At 35.7% G+C, this 16,517-nt stretch overlaps 1 protein-coding gene across 4 annotated transcripts in view; it reads right to left on the bottom strand.

Moving 5' to 3' along the window:
• AEBP2 (AE binding protein 2) overlaps positions 1-16,517 on the bottom strand; it is a 52,117-nt gene that overhangs the window by 5,320 nt on the left and 30,280 nt on the right. For all 4 annotated transcript variants that reach the window (XM_049821785.1, XM_049821786.1, XM_049821784.1 and 1 more), the window contains 3 exons: positions 14,334-14,520; positions 8,624-8,748; positions 2,603-2,670 (listed from right to left, as the gene is read on the bottom strand). In XM_049821785.1, the coding sequence (XP_049677742.1) occupies positions 2,603-2,670; positions 8,624-8,748; positions 14,334-14,520 (380 nt within the window). The remainder of the gene's footprint in view (positions 1-2,602; positions 2,671-8,623; positions 8,749-14,333; positions 14,521-16,517) is intronic.

The following is a 16,517-nucleotide window of genomic DNA, read 5'->3' on the forward strand; positions in this document are numbered from 1 at the left end:
TTTTCCCTTTTCAGATAAAGGTGGAATTAAAAATAAAAAAAATAAAAAAAAAAGGGAGGGGGGGGACTACCCAGGAGGTAATCCGTCTATCTACTAAGGTTTAATATGGATCATGAAAGGTGAAAAAACATAAGACTTTTTTTTTTTAAATAAACCCAAAATATTTTTGACAAGCAATATTTGGAAGACATTCTTAGTAGAAGCTATATGCTGAAGATGCAAAACGATACAAACAGCGAATAAGAAAACTTTTCACATGCAAAGACTATTTGAAATATAAAGACAACAACTCAGTAAGCTAAGGAGTACTGGCACAAAGAATAAACTCCTGCCCTAAAAGTTATTTCCCTCTTGTATAGGAAACAGGTTAAAGACCAGTATTAACTTTTGCTGAAAAACTACTTAATGTACAGATGACCTGGAGCAGTTTAACAGTTTCTCAAGACAACTCAGAGTAGAAAAAGTTAAATCATTATTACCAGTTCTATCTAAAAGGCTGATGAACAGCTCAGCACAATGGAAAGTAATCATCATGACTACATCCAACTTTTCTAAAGTGTACGTATGTGCAAGTGTCTTACACATTCACTGTGTAAGACAGATGGATGGCGTGAGCAATGATACCTTGCATTTGCTGTTCTTAACTGTAATAACCAAGATGAAATTGAAGCTACTCAACACTCAATAATTCAAAACTACATCATTCAGTACAGGAAATATACCGTCTACCTAACCCAATCAAGAGGCAAGAAATATAAATATAAAACATATTATTCCTTTGACCTGACAACCAAATCTACATTCTATCAGGGATGTCTTAACATTAGTGAATAACTTGTCTTCTCCAATGCAGAGATTCTAATATTGTATTCATCTGCATGAGCAAAAAACTCGTTCAACTCTGTATTAGGAAAAAAGTACTGTGATTTTTTTATTTACTTTTCATTTTCCCAGAGTGTTATATGCTTTTTATATGCTGTCCTAAAAGGAGGCAAGAAACTACACTTTTTACTAGAATATTTTAGTTATTCTCTCCCAAACTGAATTGAAACTTGTAGTCTACAAGTGCTGCAACAAGCAGCAAAAGCTAAAGACACTTTAAAATTGCAACAAAATGCCAAATGTTGCTGCAGATAACTTATCAGCAACCCTAGTCCTCTGCAAATAAAAGTTATAATAGATTCACACTGCCAAGTCCACACTACTGCACATGGCTAGTTTGGGACACTACAAAACGGAGTTAATTTAAACCACTTCACCAAAGCAAAGGTAAATTTCTGTTATGCTAAGGCTTAGGATCACCATCCCACTCACTCACTCAAAAGCAGCACTGAATCTAAAAGATCCCCCTGTTCTAAAATTTAATTGCATGAACTATGACTATTTCATCTGAAGCTTACATACCCTTACCTAAACAATTCTACCAATTTAGAGATATCTTCCTGGTAAAACTGAAGTTCCTTTTAAGAAAGAGCCTCTAAACCTACCTGTCCAACCTAATTATGCAGCTATTCACCTCAGTGTGAGCTAAATGTCTCAGTAACTTCCACCTTAACATGAACTGAACATCCTAGTAAAACTTCATCTGTATGGAGGACCATGGATCCAGGAATCGGTATGCAGGACTATGGATCCAAGAAATAAGTTCTATTATAATTATTCTTACCTTTAAAAGGAAAGTAGTTAATCACCTTAAAACTTGTGGAAGACACGGAGCATACACCTACTGCCTCTCCTAAAACTACTCTGCCTACTGCTCTCCTACAGCATAGTGGAAACAAAACATTCATTCTACTTTTCGATATAATTAAGATCAAAGTATTTACATAACAATTCTTTTCTGTGTCAGAAGAAAGATACAAGATCTCAGCTATTTCAAAGAAGTAGATAAATTATTTCTAAAGTACATTTACTACTTCACATGTCCCAAGCCTACCCAAGGGAAGTACCTTCATCCTGTATTACACACAAGGCTACCCATTTGGAACGAGGCAGAACTTTGAGGGAGGTGGGGTGGAAGAGAAAAAAGCAGCCAAACATGCTGGAAGAGTATTCCAAGTGGGAGAATCCAAAGAAGCAGCAGTATGAGATGGATTCCTTAAAGGGCCAACTGTGGTTATTACACTGTTAAATTGTGGCAGCTAGGCAAAGATTCTTGTAGTATTACTGTTATACTGATGATTGTACATTTTTCAGTGCCTAAAAGTATTTCAGGATCATGATGAATCAGTGGGTAAAACAAAGTTGTCTCAGTAATAAATTTCCTTACGTATATGGCTGGCAAAACCAACCTGAACTCTTCATTCAATAATTAGAGGACTTTGTTATTAACACCCATAGTGACAAAATGCATCAAAAATACAGCTTCAAATTTACCTGAACTGGTATCAGAGTCTAAAGACTTGAAAGGTAAAGCAAAAGTCAACTGAAGCATTGCTTATTATTTTTTAAACTTCTAGGTTACTTTCTAAAAACCATTTTTTACAACATGAACTTTAAATACTCAAAGGCATAACATAATTTAGTGACAGACAGTTCATTTGCCCCACTCTAAATCCTTCCCCATTTTAATCCTGTATCATATCACTAGCAATATACTCACATGTCCTCTGGTGTCCAATGAAGCAAGAGTTTTATTTTTCCAGAATCTTCTTTTCTTTTAGCTATTACCTGATAATAATTACATAAATCATAATTAAAACCAAATATGCAGATTTTTTTCTCAAAAACTGTTGTACTTCATGTTCAACTGGACATTCATAAAAGCCAAACTGTTTTACTCTTTGAAAGTTCTATTAATTCTATATATAAGTAGAACATACATATCACTACTAAAGCCATTCTTGGCAAGGTTTAATATTTTCCTTTAACATTTGTCTACTGAGTGATCCCTGGAAAAAAAAAAACAAACCACAAAATGCATCCTGTAAGTAGTCTTCTTTCTTTTAAAATAGTTCAAATTTTTAAGCAGCTACTCCAAAAGCTTTGAAGAACATACACTCTACAAATACGCTCATGTAGTTCTACAAGACATCTATAGAAGGTGCGAGAAACTGATGCAGCTTATAGTTAATTATAGCATGGCATAAGGATAAAATTTTCTCTCACAAATGCTGTAACATCTGGACACGTCATATGTATAACTTTCTAATTAACCTTTACTCATTCCTTTTCAATACCTAAGCAAAGAACTGAATGAGGCAAAGGCTGACAGAGATTGTTTAATGCATCCATAACAGGGACACTGTAGAGTACAACTGCTACTGTTGTAATATGAATGACAAATCAAATGACATGTCAAAACCCTGTGAACAATCGAGTGTAAGCAGAACATACGTACTCCACTGGTAAGGTCCCGGACAAGAAGTGAGAACTCCTTTCTCAGTTTCTCATACTAGCTCACAGTAGACCAGCACATAAGATACATAGTTTTCCGGTGAAGGACCCTGAAGCTATACACCCACCTTTAGCCATGATAAAGTTAGAAATCCACACAGAGAAAGTATAAAAAAGATATTGTTCATTCAGGTACAAATATATTCTTTAACACCAGCATTCAAGAAGGTACCCCAAAAATTTACAGTATCCAGAAAGACAGGGAAAAGCCATTTGCTCCCTCTTCTACTGATTTACCCTCACCTTCTCCTTTACTGTGTCACAATACTTCATACAGATTTTCCCTATTTGCTTCAAACACCAATTCTCCCACCTTCCGCACCTCTGAGCATAAAAAGCTGACTAAATCTTTCAAAGATTCTATACACAGTCACTGCAGATACTGTAAACTCCAAAAGTTTACTAGAGAACCTTTAAAGCACAGAAATACAGAAGGGTGGCAAGTGATCTTTATGAAAAAGGCTAAAGTAAAATGCATACAGAACTTAAGTATTTAAGTCCATAATCTGCATCAACCAAACCAATTTCCCACAACTAAATATCATGGTATATTAAACTTAGTCATTACATTTGAAGGAATTCACAAATTTGTTTAAAGTTTTATTTTTACAACTATGCAGTGATCCTCTAAACAAAAATGATGCAGAGAAAAGTGACCATGGATTTAACAGCCAGATTATTAATACAGATATATGATATCTGAAGGTATCAACACGCTTGTAGATAAGAACTGGAATATTGGGTTTGCGTGGCAAGGCTGGGGCAGGGCAGGGAGTGGGGGAGAGACACCTACAGGGGTGGTGTCTGTGAGAAGCTGCTGGAAGCCTCCCCTGTGTCCGACAGAGCCAATGCCAGCCGGCTCCAAGAGGGACCCACCACTGGCCAAGGCTGAGCCCATCAGTGATGGTGGTAGTGCCTCTGGGATAACATGTTTAAAAAGGGTAAAAAAAAAAAAGACAGGAACAACAGCAGCAGAGAGAGGAGAACATGTAAGAGAAACAACCCTGCAGACCCCCAGGTCAGTGCAGAAGGAGGGCAGGAGATGCTCCAGGCGCCGGAGCAGAGATTCCCCTGCAGCCTGTGGGGAAGACCCTGGTGAGGCAGGCTGTCCCCCTGCAGCCCAGGGAGGTCCACGGTGGAGCAGATCTCCACCTGCAGCCCATGGAGGACCCCAAGCTGGAGCAGGGGGATGCTCAAAGGAGGCTGTGACCCCATGGGAAGCCCATGCTGGAGCAGGGTCCTGGCAGGACCTACGGACCCATAGAGAGAGGAGCCCACGCTGGAGCAGGTTTGCTGGCAGGACTTGTGACCCCGCGGGGGACCCAAGCAAGACACAGATGCATATTACATCTAAGTACTAGTTAAAGCTGGGGTTGCTGTCCCTCTATCACATGATCAATAGCACTGCTTCTACAGGGATTTACAATATAAGTCACGGTGATTCCAGAACATCATAGATCTCTGTGAGAACCACCCAATATCACCACCAGCATTCTCCAACCAGGAGGAAAAAAAAGAAAAAAAAAAAGAAAAAAGTACAAACTGACATTAACAATTTCTCATTTTCAGTACAAAATTTAGGAGTCTGCTGTCTTACAATCAGCACACTGAAAAGAGAGATATTTGTAAAAACTCAAAAAAAAAATGAAACACTGATGTGCAAAAGAAATTCAAGGTACAAAATTTAGGGCATTCAAGTACTGCCTGAATTATACCCCTGCAAGTACCATTTTCTTATTCTAGAGCCCTAGTAACATCTTCAAGCAATCAGTGCTAAACTAAGGGCTTGAATCAGCTTTCTCACACACACACACACAGAAGTTTAACAGGAGGATAAAGTAACTTTCAGCAGTAGAAAATAAAAAAAAAGTAGTTTTTCATAACAGAAGAGCTAATCATATATAATACATGAAAACTATGAAAGTTATAGCTAGGATGCTTTCACACAGAGAGATATACTTTTATCCAATGTGAATTTTGCAGACATTTTCCCCATATCATTGGCTTCTCTCGTCCCTACTAAATTATCAATATTCAAAATCTGAGCAATTCACTTGTTTTTGACTGGGATGGAAGATCCTTTCTGCATATATGGAACAAGCCTACCTTTGTTTAATATTAAAGTAGTATGCTAGCTTTCTGTTAGGCAACAACAGAACTCTGGCATCTATAGCTGTCACTGCTTTTTCCCACATATATTTTGAAATTGTAAAATTTTAAAAAGTTTTATAAAAGATATAAAAAGTATTCAATTTAATCACAATTAGTGCAATGAAAATTTTACCATACACTAGGCAGGCTAGAGTCAGAAACACAGCTCTGATGCAGACAAATGAAAAATTGCAAAAGTTTTGCAAAAAGCAATTGAAAAAATTATTTGCTATTTTGACATTAGTAATCAGAGCTTTATAGTCAAATCTGCAAGAGTTACAAATGAAATGGAAGAAGTCTAGCATGTCTGCAATAATGATGCCTTGAAGACTTAAAAATGTTTTGTGAAGAACTTAAGTCCATTTAAGTTTTTCATTTAAAAATATAATTCAGTGACTAGATGTATGCTCAGTATAGCTTTATTTGAAAAAGACTCTTACTATATTCTTTAAATTTCATGCACTGTCCCAGAAACAAAAGGGAAATTTAATTTTAATTTATCTCTGTGAAGGAAATGTGCATCAGAGTTGTCTCAAATCAGAAATGGAGTTCTGCTGACCTCTTCTGGAAGATGAAAAAAAATTCACCCTATAAATTGGTATGCATCTTACTTTATTCACTTATTGTGTTTGAAAGTTTTAAGATTTCAAAATACATAAAACTAGTATCAATACATGTGATTGCTGAACTGAAATATCTAAAAAAGCTAAAAACAGTGAAGAACACTTTAGTATTCAAGTATTTTAGAGAATTCTAGTCATTTCAAAAAACTAGGGGCGGGGGGGGGAAGGGGGGGCATGGAGGACAGGGTAACCTATAAGCTGCAGTTTTTAATCAGTATAGTATCTGCTCTTTAGGTTAAATGGAAATGCTTGACTTTCTCCATCTGACAATTCAGAGAATCAAAGTACGAACAATTTAACTCCAATAAAAAAAGCTAAGCAGAAAAAAACCCCCATAATGAAGTCAAAGATGAACCCTGGATGGCAAAAAAACATTTCTTCAAAAAGGTGATAACTGCATTCTACAGCTTTCCACATCGATAAAGAAAAGGATGGGTTTAAAAAAAAAATAATATATATATATAAGAGCAGTGCATTTTCATAGAAGATGAAATGTACCTACAGTGATTGCTTAAAAATTATGCACATTAATAATTTTTCACTAGGATATCTATCCTGTAAAATACTGCATTATGCTGACATTATTCTTATGCTGCATAAAAAAGAAACCTACATCATTTATGTCAGTTTTCAGACAGCAAGACAATTTTATCTTCATTTTTTTTCAATTTCAAATTAATGCCCCTCATAACTACACATTTTTTCTGAAGGTGGACCACACAAACTGTATTATGCTATTTAGCCCATCACTATTCAAATTCAGTGTCCTAATGCTTTCAAGTTATATAAAATGTGTTTGCATCAGAGGTGACCACTAGCTCAGTATAACAGTGTACCTCCGCAAGATTGCTTCTATTCTACCTTTTCTTTTTAAAGCAGTTTTTAGGCTGAATCTCATCAATATAGCTGATGTCCAGCACAAGCCCACGCAACTGTAGCAGCACATGAAAATAGTGTAGCAAAGTGCAGCATAGGGCTGGAATCCTAGAACAGTTCTCCCACTGCTACAACCTCTCCCACAAATGCAGTCGAAGCAATTTCAGATCTAATCAACCCCCTACCATCTCAAGTGACACATGCATGGATAAGCTAAAAGGATTTTTCACCACTTCCTCCAAGTTAATTCAAAGCAGTTTTAGAGCACATTCCTCCCTCTAATTCCATCTCCTATGAATTATTCCAATAGCCAGAGGTGAGCTTCCACAACCAAGTGGTCTGTCTGGATAACCTTTCAGATTAAAGCAAGCTGTGAGTTGGAAGAGAATCTGCTTTTCTCACAGCATTGCAAAATCCATGTTGGCCAGCAAAACTAGAATGAGATTTAAATACAGTAACAGCTCAGCCACCTGCAAACCTCCACTTGCAGCTGGTGCTCAATGCACATAAAGTTCAGGAATAATCATTTAGGAAAAATTTCTAATACAGGCCACAGATATTTATAGCAATCATCAGTCTTGTAGAACAGGACAAAATAAGTTTCACGCACATAAAATCAACTTTTATTTACGGAAAGACTGACAGTTCAATAGTTTGAATCGCGTTAACCTTAAGCCATAACTAAAGGCACAGCAGTCAGCATTCCTTCTTTGGACAATTTGTAGTTCATCTTGCACTAGTCTGCCAATTTACAAAGCGTGCTCCCCCTTCCTCCCCCCCCCCATTTTGTCCCATCTCTTAATTTTTTTCTTCAGCTGAGTCTCTACTTTTTATGTGCCCGTATCTCCCTATTTGGTTAAGAAAACCTGAGGTTACATAGCTTTTTGAACTTCTGATCCCTGTACCCCAATTCAGTGCTTTTTTTCCCCCCCCATTATGAACTTCTCTAAATTAATCCCGATCTCTAGCCTATCCAAACACAAGTGAAATTAACAAAACAGTATATGGAAACAGGACTAAAGGCCAGTTTCCCACCTGGTACTTTTCTCCTTCTAGCAATTAACTGACATTCTGGTAGTAAGTTTATTAAAAGGAAAAAAAAGGGGGGGACAATACATTTATTCAGGATTATATCTTTTAAACTGAAAAAAAGGAATAAAACCCAATTTCAGATCAGCATCTTTAAATATTCAATTATACAATTACCCCCAAAATATTCCTTGTGATAAATTAGCACTGACACTCACGACTATGGAAATGTCATCTGAATTGCATTCTTATTTAGAAGATATAGACAAATTTTTCTGCAACACATACTTGTTGTTAGATATTTCCCCAAGTGTATCAGACAGGAAATGTTGCAAGCTCTTCAATTTGTGAGCTAGAACAACTATTAACACTACTTGTAAAAAGTTAATTTACTAATAGAAATGGACAAATCAACAACGTAAAATACCCACTGTTACTTACTTCTGATTAAATGCCTACTGCAGTAAGAAGAAAACAGAAATCTTTCCAAGTATTAGATTTTTTAGACACATAGATAAATAAATAGAATGTATAATATATATACTTACGGTACTATGAAATACAACACTGTGGCCTTTTCCTAAACTTTCTATATGTGCCGAGAGGTTAAAGCAGATGGCTCGATGTCTTATAGCATCCAGTGTTTGCGCATCAAAGAAGTCATGAGGTCTTGCTAGAAAAGAAGGAAAAGAGACCCTTAGTGTTATACACATTGAAAGCATTCAAACACAGTCAAGCATGTAAATAGGAGAGGTGTCATTAGTAAATCATTTATCATTATGACAGTAGCACTACCTTGTCAATGAGTTGTAAACATTCATTTAACTGAGGAAGAAATGACTCCAAGAGGGGCACAATTCATTTAAGTTTGGTCAAAACAGACTCCTTGTAGATGAAACAGCTATTTTGACAAACTGAATTACACTCACTCATTTTTTTTAAGTTTCAAGTGAATTCTATTCTTTTTTAATCTTCAAAATTAAGAATTCATTAATTTTGGTGAGTACCTCTGGGAACATCCATTGCTATAATCTGTTTTAAAAAAAGTTACAGTGCAAAGAAAATAAATGCAGAACTCATTAATAAATGTGAGTTCTAATTTAATGCAAAAGCAGCCCAGTTAGGTTGTGACGTTTATGGGAACCTAACTGGCCAAGTCACCCTTTCAGCACAGTCAATAGTTTCAATATTGCTGCTGTGACTTTTTGAAAAATAGTATTAAAGTACTTCAAAACATGATAGTGCATACAATCAACATCTTAAAAGCAGAATTGTATCTATACCTTATTTCTTAACTTTACTAAAAACAATCTGGTCTGATCTAATTTATAATGACTGAAAAATCCAGCTATTTCCAGTGAGTTCTGGGATGCTGCAAAGAGATCAACAATGGCACTAAAACCAAAACTGCTTCATACTGCAGTGGAACACAAAGCAAAGTATTAAGTAAGAATTACTGTGAACATACAGAAAACACTAGCTCGTCAAGAAACCTTTTATCTCTACAAGTAATAATGCTGAAAAGTCATATTAAAAACTCCACACTGCTTGATACGTTTCTATGTACAAATTGTCATTCCATGTTCTTTGATTATTAGTAAACAGATTATTTTCTAGCCAAAAAGCACCAACTACATCACACAGTACACTTCAATTTATAATGAGTAAAGCGCAATTAACATCCATCTGATATTTTACAAGTAGTCTAAAACCAGCAGGCCCTAGTAAAGCACTTTTTGTTTCAGAAAGGATGTTTATAGTTAAGTGTTTCTTGAACAGTAAAAAATTACTGAATTCTGATTAGGAGTGTAAAGAAGGTCTATCAATTCTACACTAAAAATACTATAACTAAAAAATAACTGCTACTAGGCATATATTTGCATACTGTTAGAAATACTTCACACAAATATTTAAAAATATACCATATAGTACAGTAGTAAAATCACATGAGCAAATAAAGTATGAATGAAAGTATCAGATTTTTTAAGCCTTATTTGAGAGCAGTAGTTCTCTATATAACACACTAAAATTAAAATTAAGAATATGAGTCATGAGTTGATATTACATTATCGACTATGTATCATCCTATAATATGCAAAAACAGTGATTCAAGGTTCTGCTGTCTTCATTTAAAACAACATCTATATTCCTTTTCACCAAGATTATCTATCCATTATTTCAAAACAAACTACAAATTCCACTTAAAGGTAGTATTTGCTACACTACTATGACTAATTGTTGTTAAGCATTCATCTGTACATTATGTCCTGTCCTTACTCTATCTCAGCTGGATACTGCCAATTAGGCAATCACCTCACTGAAACGTTTTCTCACTCTAAGTGGTAACATCGAACCACAGCTCATGCTGCAGGTGGTCAGTGATGCAAGCATATAAATATTTTACAAATAAATATGAGGGAAGAAGGAAGGGAGGGTAGAAAGGAAAAGACAATCCCCAATTTTTGCTTTTGGTTTCACATAGCAAATTTCTTCAGGATTTACCATTGAATAATATTCAACAGATGCAGAAGAAAGGGCATAGATTGTCAAAGGCATATGATTAGTTTTATTTATTCCTTACTGAGTGTTAATGCTGTATCTTCTATGTATCTTAAACCTATTCCCTCAAAATTATTTTCAGAGTAAGATATCTCCCTTCCTGCTTAATATAAGTTCCAAGTACACATCAATTAAATCAAATAAATTAGAATCTTCATCCCAGTAGCCTACTAAATTAAAGTCCAAGTCTTAGATAACTAACATAGTCTTACTGTCAACTCCATGAACAGTTAAGTTTCCTTATCTTGCTTACATTTCTCCAGTGAAATTAATTGTCATGCTTGTTAATAACTATAGCATCATCTTTGCTATTGGAAAAGCAAGTGACAATATTGTAAATATAATCTTAGGTTCTGAAAAATTCTTTGAGAGTAGCTTCAAAACAGCAATACTGTTACCTATTTTAGAGACAAACACTTTCAATATGTTTGGCTCTATACCTCTAAATGACAGACTACATGGGGCAGTGAATGTGTATAAGGCTATCCAGAAGAAAAAGCAAGCTACTGACTGGAATCCAGAATTATTCTGGAACATCAACATTTATATGGCAAATCAGATGGTCTCTATAGCACCATTAATGTAACCAGCTATAAGGGTGTCTATAGTAAAACATGCTTTCATCATAAGAGTACTAATTTCCAAACTTAAAAAAAACCCACATACTGTTAACAGACAGGAAAAAAGAAATCCAAAATAGTTTAAGAATGGCAAGATGTTACAAAAAAAGGGAAAAAGAAGAATGAAGTAACAGTAAGAATTCTCTTTATAGTCTAAGTTAGAAGATCACATTGTCATCACATATAAAGTCACAGTAAAGTCTCCTTTATTTATGCATTAATGTCTCAGAAGAGTGTTAACCTTCAGATATAAAACAGATGAAGCGAATTTATTGATTTGCTGTAAGTATGCTGCAATAGCAGCATGTATTAGCAATCAATTGCCAATAAATATTTAGTAAGCCACTCACGCCTTGCAAAAAAAAAGCCTAGGTCTAATCAAACCAAGAGGAGATAGAACAAACACGTTGATAACATTTTTTCCAGGAGAAAAATTGTTTTGGGATGCAAACTATAATTTTTCATCAAATGATTATTTGTGAATGATTTAAACAGATTGTACACTATCAAATAGCATCTTGCTTGACATCCATTTGTCATAACTTCCTGTAACACAACTTGCAGAGAACCTGGTACATATGTTCAACACCTCTCCTTTTGGACACTTTTAAAATATCTAAATATAAATCTATGTTCCTAGCTTTATATACTCTAGACTGCAAATACTTAATGCTGTTATTTTGTTACTTTCTCTTCTTAGATAAAAGTCCTTCCCCTCCCCCATTCTTCTTGAAAAGGCAAAACACACAAACTTGCACTCTTCAGTCTTCAACTAAAACTAAGAAACAGAAAGACAAGCTAAATTTTATCAGCCCTTTGTTAAATTCACCTAATCAACAATAATCCACACAAAGTTTTAAAGAAAAGCTACCGATACTTCGCATTTTCAGAAAATGCCATCAACTTTGGATATATTTCTGGGTCACATACCCTCTGGAGAAATACATTACAGTAGTCAGTTCCCAACTCGTTTAGAGATGATTTTTGCCTTAAGGCAAAACTCTACAGCCAGCATTGCATTCATCTCAAGAGGCAAGAAGATAAAAAAATTGCTCAAGCAGCTGTCATTTTTCTTCCTGCGCAACACTTGATCAGGACAGCAGAGCATTCAAGTACTACAGTCTGGTCTTTAACAGTCCCATAATATTTACTACTTACTTTTTTTTGCCATAGATTCATTCAAGAATTCTGAAGTAAATTCTTATTATGACTAGAACACCTTAGCAGATAATTTGAAGTTTTAACTATGAAGCTCTGATTTGAAACTTGTAAGTCAATAATGTTCATCAATTACTAATAAAATGCCAACCTGAAAAACTATTTCTGCATATACTGTGGAGGGGAAAACTGAATTAAGGTGCATTAAATCAGCCACCTAACAAAATCAATATGGAGAAGTAAGATAAGATGCAACTCAGAAATCTCTGAAAGTGAAAATTCTGAAGTGTCCAGTCTTGGACATCTATATTTTGAGTAACACAGTCCACAAATCAAGATCATCTTTTAGGAACCTGCAACTATTCCAAGGAAGTCTCTCATTGAATCCAAGATAAACTAAAAAGATAAAAGCATTTTAAAAAAACTGAAAGAAAAAAAACATAACCAAAGTTAACAGTGACTCTTTTAGCACTGAACTTCATAGTTGTCACACAGTGTGGAAGACAGAAAGAGGAAATAAACTTTTCAGAATTTTAGGTGATAATGTAACTGTCCAGGACAGGCTTCTTTGCATTTAAGGCAGAAACATGACCACTGCTTCACAAATTGCAGTTGCTTAAAACACAGGTGAGGTATTAAGATAAGAATGGTCACAATCAAGTGACAGAGTAACCACTTAAGACCACTAGTATGTGCATTCATTGTTGCAGTACTATTTGAATAATTGGTAACGACTTCATCACAGGAAGAGAAAGATCAATACAGCGAAGTATTCTGCCACAGAAGAGTTCTGGAAAAATAAGATTGTAATTACTGACCCAGCGAAGTAACAAAAGTTTTACAGCACACCATCACTAAAATCCTACCACCAGCCAGGAGACAGGACTGAAATAATTGCCTGCTTATGAACAGAGCTCCATTTCTATGGACAGTATGAGATATAATGGGTCCAGTGGTTCATAAAAAAGGTGTCTGGCACTTCAATACTGTAAGGTTGCCTTTACACCACAGGTAAAAATTAACAGAAGTTTTTTCTTCAGCTGTTGGCATAGCAGCAGGGAAAAAAAAATATCTAAATCAGTTTTTACATGTCTCTAACTGTCACTGTAACAGTTTAAAATTAGTAAAGAATCAGTTCAGTACTGTGGAGTTGCATCCAAAGCAATTATAAAACAAAGGTAATGTTTTTAACAAGCCTAGTCTTTCCTAACCATTTCTGTTCTCTAAATAAATTTGACATGGTTATTTAGGGTCTGATGCTAGGACAACTCAGGAATCAAACAACTGGATCAAACGCGACTAGAAAATGTACTAGGTAAGTGATTATTACTTGCTAGAGGAAACAATTCTTACTTTAAATGACAAGTCACACTTCTCAGCACATTGGTTCACATAAAATTAACAAATATCAACTGTGCAGAGCAGGATTTAAAAAACGTAGCAAGTCAAATCTGCCCCAAATTAGATCTTGGTTATGCTCATAAAACTGTCATTAAGCTAATGAAATGTGCTCAAAAGAGAGCTTATATAATATGCATTTATCTCTAATTTATATGAATCTGCAATCTCTGTCTGCAATAGTGAACTTCAGATCTCATCCTCACTAAACAGAACATTTTCCAACAGTAACATAGTTAATAAACCAAAAGTGACTCTAAAATGAAAAGCATCTTTTGAATTGTAAATTCAAACTGTTGCTTACAGAAAACTGATCTCTTCTACTGAACATATAGATGCTTTACCCTAAAAAGGAACACAGAATCTGGAATTGTCTTCCTCCCATCACAAGGGATGCCAATAATATAATGCTAAATACCACCAAATCTATCAGACCCACTTCTGCAGAGAAACAACCACACTGAAGAGGAACTTCCTATCTAAGACAAAACTTTCAAGAACTTCTACTTCTGGAAATACTTACGTAATGATCGTCGTCTCTTGTTCTTTAACTTTCTTCTTTTATTCATTCCAGCTTTAGATGGAGATTCTTCTTTGGCCTTTGGCTGACTGGCAACTTTTGAAGAGTTCTGCTGGCTGAAGTGTGTTGGCACATGACGGGCAAGTCCTCCCTGAGATGCAAAGCTGGCATTGCACCCACCAACTACACACTAATGAGAAAAGAACAGAACAACTGTATCAGCATGTTATACGGCACTCATTCATACGAATTTGATAGATCTTTCAGTTTGACTTTTCTTGCTCAACCTCCAACACACTAAAAGGAAAAGAAATTCTTAATGACCATGCAATTCTTAAAAAGAAAAACAGAAGCATAACCTGAAATAAATTTCTGTCTGAACTTTAGAACTCTCAATAATTATTCCATGGTATAATAATTTTTTTCTATTCTATATAATATTCTATAATATTGTATAGCATAAAACCAATCTCAAACAATGCACTGACCAACTCTTCCCACAGAAATGCTTCTGAATAACTTTCCCCTTCACAGACCAACATCCCCTTGTCTTTCAAAATACTGCACTGTTATTCTGTATTTCTCAACAGTTCTCCAATCTTCTGCATTTGATAACAGTAATGTTCTCTAACGTCCTCCTTTCTTGTGACAAGGCAGAAGTAAAGAAACCATACATCCTTACCCACCTTACCTTACTCACATTAAATCTGAAACAGCTTAATGCTTTTTGTAAATACTACACAAAGCCAATAAACAGTTATCTTACAGTTCTGTCTAAAACTTTTAACTTCAGTAACTTGGAAGTTGTATTAATTATTTATACATGTATTTTATGATGCCACTATTACTTCAGAAGTATTTAGGAAAGTTCTTACTTAAAGAAAATGGCCTCTCCTTCTCAAACAAAAAAATAAGAAAAGGTCCAACAATAATTAAGGAGAAACACAGAAATCGCAAGATACATGCACCTAAGCTAGTACTGGCTACAATGATTATTGGTATTTTTATAAGTATTTGGTTTATATTTACAATTATTTCATTTGCAAAATGAGTATGTAAATTTTACAGTTGGGGAGGGAGGCACAAACTTTTTCTTTTGTGCTCTGACCTTACAAGGGTAATAGGAAAGTGATTTTAAGACACACATTCCATCATTGGCTGCAATGAATTGTGTATCCACATGATTGATTTTTCTTCTCATCCAGAGAATAGTAGTAGGGCAAATGAGTTGACCAGCCAGTAGCACAAACCGCATCACCACTCTAAACCATTGGAAACTTCTTTTTCCACATCTGTTCTGCTCCTCCCCCTCCTTCCCCTCTTCCTCAGCTCTTCCATCTGTACCCATCCTGGTTTCAACTGGGATCGAGGTAATTTTCTTTCTAGTAGCTGATATAGTGCTATGTTTTGGGTTTAGTATGAGAAGAACATTGATAATATACTGATGTTTTCAGTTGTTGTTAAATAGTGTTTACGCTAAGTCAAAGATTTTTCAGCTTCTCAAGCCCAGCCAGCAAGAAGGCTGGAGGGGCACAAGAAGTTGGGAGGGGACACAGCCAGGGCAGCTGACCCAAACTGGCCAAAGGGATATTCCATACCATGGGACGTCATGCCCAGTATATAAACTGGGGGGAGTTGGCCTGGGGGGAATCACTGCTCAGGAACCAACTGGGCATTGGTCAGCAAGTGGTAAGCAATTGCATTGCGCATCACCTGTTTTGTATATTCCAATTCTTATTATTGTCATTTTATTATTATTTTTATTATCATTATTATTTTCTTCCATTCTGTTCTGTTAAACTATTCTTATCTCAAACCACGAGTTTTACTTTTTTTTTTTTCCTTCCCCAATTCACTCCCCGATCCCACTGGGTGCAGGGGGAAGCAAGTGAGCAGCTGCATGGTGCTTAGTTGCTGGCTGGGGTTAAACCACAACAACCTCTCTTCTGTAGCAATTCCAGTTCAAAGCAAACTGATGAGGCAGCTCCAACAGGAGTTTGGGTATAAGTAACACTGCAACTATGTACGCAGTGCTAAGGTTTCTCTGAAGACTAAAGATGAATTTGTAAGCTCTTACCGTAATCCGCCCCAAGGCTGCAAATTTGATTGAACGACAAGAAAACAGCAGTAGAACACCACTCAGCATGTTTTGTCCCTAAAACCCAGCTGTGCTGTTTTGTCCCTAAA

The sequence above is a fragment of the Accipiter gentilis genome, chromosome 18, assembly GCF_929443795.1.
Source record: "Accipiter gentilis chromosome 18, bAccGen1.1, whole genome shotgun sequence".
NCBI classification, from domain to species: domain Eukaryota; kingdom Metazoa; phylum Chordata; class Aves; order Accipitriformes; family Accipitridae; genus Astur; species Astur gentilis.